At 51.9% G+C, this 3259-nt stretch overlaps 1 protein-coding gene across 1 annotated transcript; it reads left to right on the top strand.

Annotated features, from left to right (window-relative positions):
- Window positions 1–334: 334 nt before the first annotated feature.
- CTHT_0049890 (uncharacterized protein) lies at window positions 335–2760 on the top strand (the record flags this gene model as incomplete). The annotated part of the gene is made up of 4 exons (XM_006695276.1): window positions 335–857; window positions 912–1105; window positions 1163–2471; window positions 2657–2760. 4 exons carry the CDS (start codon window positions 335–337, stop codon window positions 2758–2760), a joined length of 2130 nt encoding a protein of 709 aa, XP_006695339.1.
- Window positions 2761–3259: the final 499 nt, after the last annotated feature.

Here is a 3259-nt window from a genome sequence, read left to right on the forward strand (position 1 = left end):
TCACTGTTAGTACTATTTGAAGACGTCATTATCAGAGACCAATTGAAAACAAGAAGGCTTACCTGAGATACTACCTGCCTGCAATAGGCCACATCGTGTTTTGTCAACTGCATTGCTCTCTCGACTTCCCTTTGCATCAGAACACTCAGAATTGGATGCCAATGCTCCAGGAACCTGTGATGCATCATCCGACCACGTACCATTTTGCATCCGCTCAACTATATATGTATTTGGTAAAGTCACATAGATTTGGTACTTGAGACACAGGCCAAGCATTTCGAATCCTCCACCTATCATCTATCGTGCCCCCAGTATTTCTGATCATAAAGGCCTGATGCCCTTCAAGATCAACATCTCCGACCAAGCCCTCGCCAGCAGCGAGGAAACCCACCAACTGCACCTCTGGGGCCTCAAGCCGCGAAACCAAGCCGAAGTATGCCTAGTCTGCATGAAGGAGATCCCAGCTGACCAGCCTATGATCCGCTGCGCATGCAAGAATGCGCGCTTCTGCAGCACGAAATGCAAGCTATTGAAGCAGCCGCGCGGGGTCAAGATCGACCTGTGCGAGAAGTTCAAGATGTACCCTTACGAGGGCGAATCTTTGCGGCGTGATGTGCACCAACGGCCCAGCCCGAACCATCGGCGCGCGATTATCTGTGATCCGTTGAAGGGAGAGTGGGAGTTATTCTGGATCGAGGTGCAGGGGGATAAGATTGTGGTGGATCATCCGATATTCGACCAGTATTTTGAGGATATAGGACCGGAGGATGAGTGGTTGGAGCTGGCGGTATTGTGGCCTTCGCAAACGGAGGAGATCTTGCAGGCGATGCATAAGCTGGGGCACGGGGTTATCTTGGGTGAGTTGATGCGAGCCTTCATTGCCTTCGCTGATCGTTAACTGGTGAGAACAGGCTTCCCAACAAGCATGATGAAGCCGATGGGAAAGGTCCACCCTCGCTGGGTCAACAGAGCAACCAACATGAACACAATCAGCGGAGACTCGATATGTCAATGGCCTGGCCCAGTTATTGCATTCGCCTACGGTTACGACATCAGCAACTACCTCAAAGTTGACCCGGACCATATCGAGGGCGTCACCGCTGGAGTAGAACAAGACATGACAGACGAACAAATATGGAACGAGATCTCCGCGCTGGGCTAGAAGTTCCGGTTCGGCTTCTCCGAGGCCACGGCATCTGACGACCAGCCAGAAGAGGGGAAACTCATCACCACTACGGCTACAAGCACCATGACCGGTGGCAAGAAGAAAAAAAAGAAAACAACAAGCAACCTCGTCTGGAAGTGGAAGATCCAAAACCAAGGCACCTCCATGGAAATCCTCGACGTCAACCACCACGACTGGCACGTCCTGATGTACTATTTAGTCGGTACCCCCCTCAACCCATGCCCTCCCCCACGCTTCTTCGATGAGCACCTCCGCGGTATCAAGATAAGCTACCTCGACCACCCGGCCAACAAACTCCTCTACATCGAAACTGAATCAAATCCTAACAACGTCATCGTCAAATCCACCAACCCACATCCACCCTTCGACCCAACCAACCCCAATGCTGTCTACGAACCGCAAGACCTCCTCTTCTCTTACGTAACCATCCGCTTCCCAAGCGTCACTACCGTCCTCATGGCCGGCGCCTTCGCCGTCGGCCTGCGCTGGTGCATCCACTATAACATGCAGATCAACCCACCCTTTCGGTACACCACACCCTCGGTCAGTCACCGGCGGCTAATGAGTCTCATGTGGGGCATGACGCTAGATGATGCCGCGGGTTACAAGCCGGCGCCGATGGCAGACTTCAGCAACACGAGGGACCCGAGTCTGCACCGATTACACGCGATGACGCTGAGGGGGCCGGGCGCGACGACGGATAATCTGCTGGTTTTTCATGTGCGGGGGATTATCGTGAACGGACATCATGTTAATGCTTTGCTGAAGTATTTGGACTTTACCGACCCGTTAGAATGGCGGCGAGGAGGAAACAAGGGCTTCGAGAACTACTGGAAGGTGTACGCCAAGACGCAGAGCATCGCAAGGAATGCGAACCCCTTAGGGCTGGACGACGATCCGTATACTGTCGAGCAGGTTCTTTGTGATACGATTGCCCTCGGGCCGGAGAAGTTTCTGGAGGGCACAGTATCTAAGCTGGTTGATGAGCCGATCACCCCTACAGAGAAGGGGATTATTGATAGTTCGTTGAGTAAGGCGGTGATGGCAAGAGGCATGGAGATGCAGCTGGGGTTGGATACGTGGGAGACGGATGTAGTGCTGGAGGTTATGAGTGGCGGAGAGGGGCCACAAGCTCAGACGAAAGAGAATAGTTTGTCGAAAAGAGAGGCGAAATCGTTGATGCATGAGTTGAGGGGGGAGAGGAAGAGGATATTGGGGATGATTCGGGCGTGGAGGAGGAGTGGGAAGGTGTTTAGATCGAGAGCGACAGGTGATGAAAATCCGTGTGAGTGAAAAGTTTTGGCTTTTGGTAAGCTTGGATTGAATACTAGCATAGTGTTATGAATAAGAAAGTGTCAGGTAGTTTGGTTGTTTTAGAGCTTTGTTAGATTGTTCTTGAATCTCAGCGGATGTTGAGACTCAGTCTTGACAAAACATTGGCGCTGACTACTTGAGCTTAACCACATCCAGATGGTTGGATCGGGATCCTTAGCCATGAACTGGATATCCAGCCGATGCTACATCACATCGGTGATCGAGATCTGAGTCTTCTCACGGCTGGTCCCGTCGCCTAGCCTGATGACATGATCTGTACACATTACATAGGGGATGCTGTGAAGCTGAAGCAGAAACATCTCGCTGTCACGTCCTGAAATATGAGGTTTGAGTAAACAACCCGGTTTGGAAGGTCAATGTTCCTGTCTCACGCCTCGAGAGGCTGCATTGCTTCTCGTGCATCCCTACAATGCACACTCTCGATGACTCTGTCCCCGGCATGCTAGCAACAAACGCACCTGGCAACTGCTTTGCCCTGAACTCTGAGTGGGCCTGCTTAGTAATTGGCTCTGATAGCCCCGTTACATCCCGTGCTGGCACGTGTGATCGAGATACAACCCCACACTTTTCGTGGGAACTTTCGGATTCCCATCTTAGGGACAACCACCACGAAACTCCCAACAAGCCTCCTCCAGAAGCGCTACCCTAGATAAGCCACGACGAGCTATGACTTTCCTGATCTCGAAACGTGGATGGGTGAACAGAAGACCTGTAAATCAATGAGCCAATATGGATCGC

Source organism: Thermochaetoides thermophila (genome assembly GCF_000221225.1).
Source record: "Thermochaetoides thermophila DSM 1495 unplaced genomic scaffold scf7180000011819, whole genome shotgun sequence".
Lineage (NCBI taxonomy): Eukaryota > Fungi > Ascomycota > Sordariomycetes > Sordariales > Chaetomiaceae > Thermochaetoides > Thermochaetoides thermophila.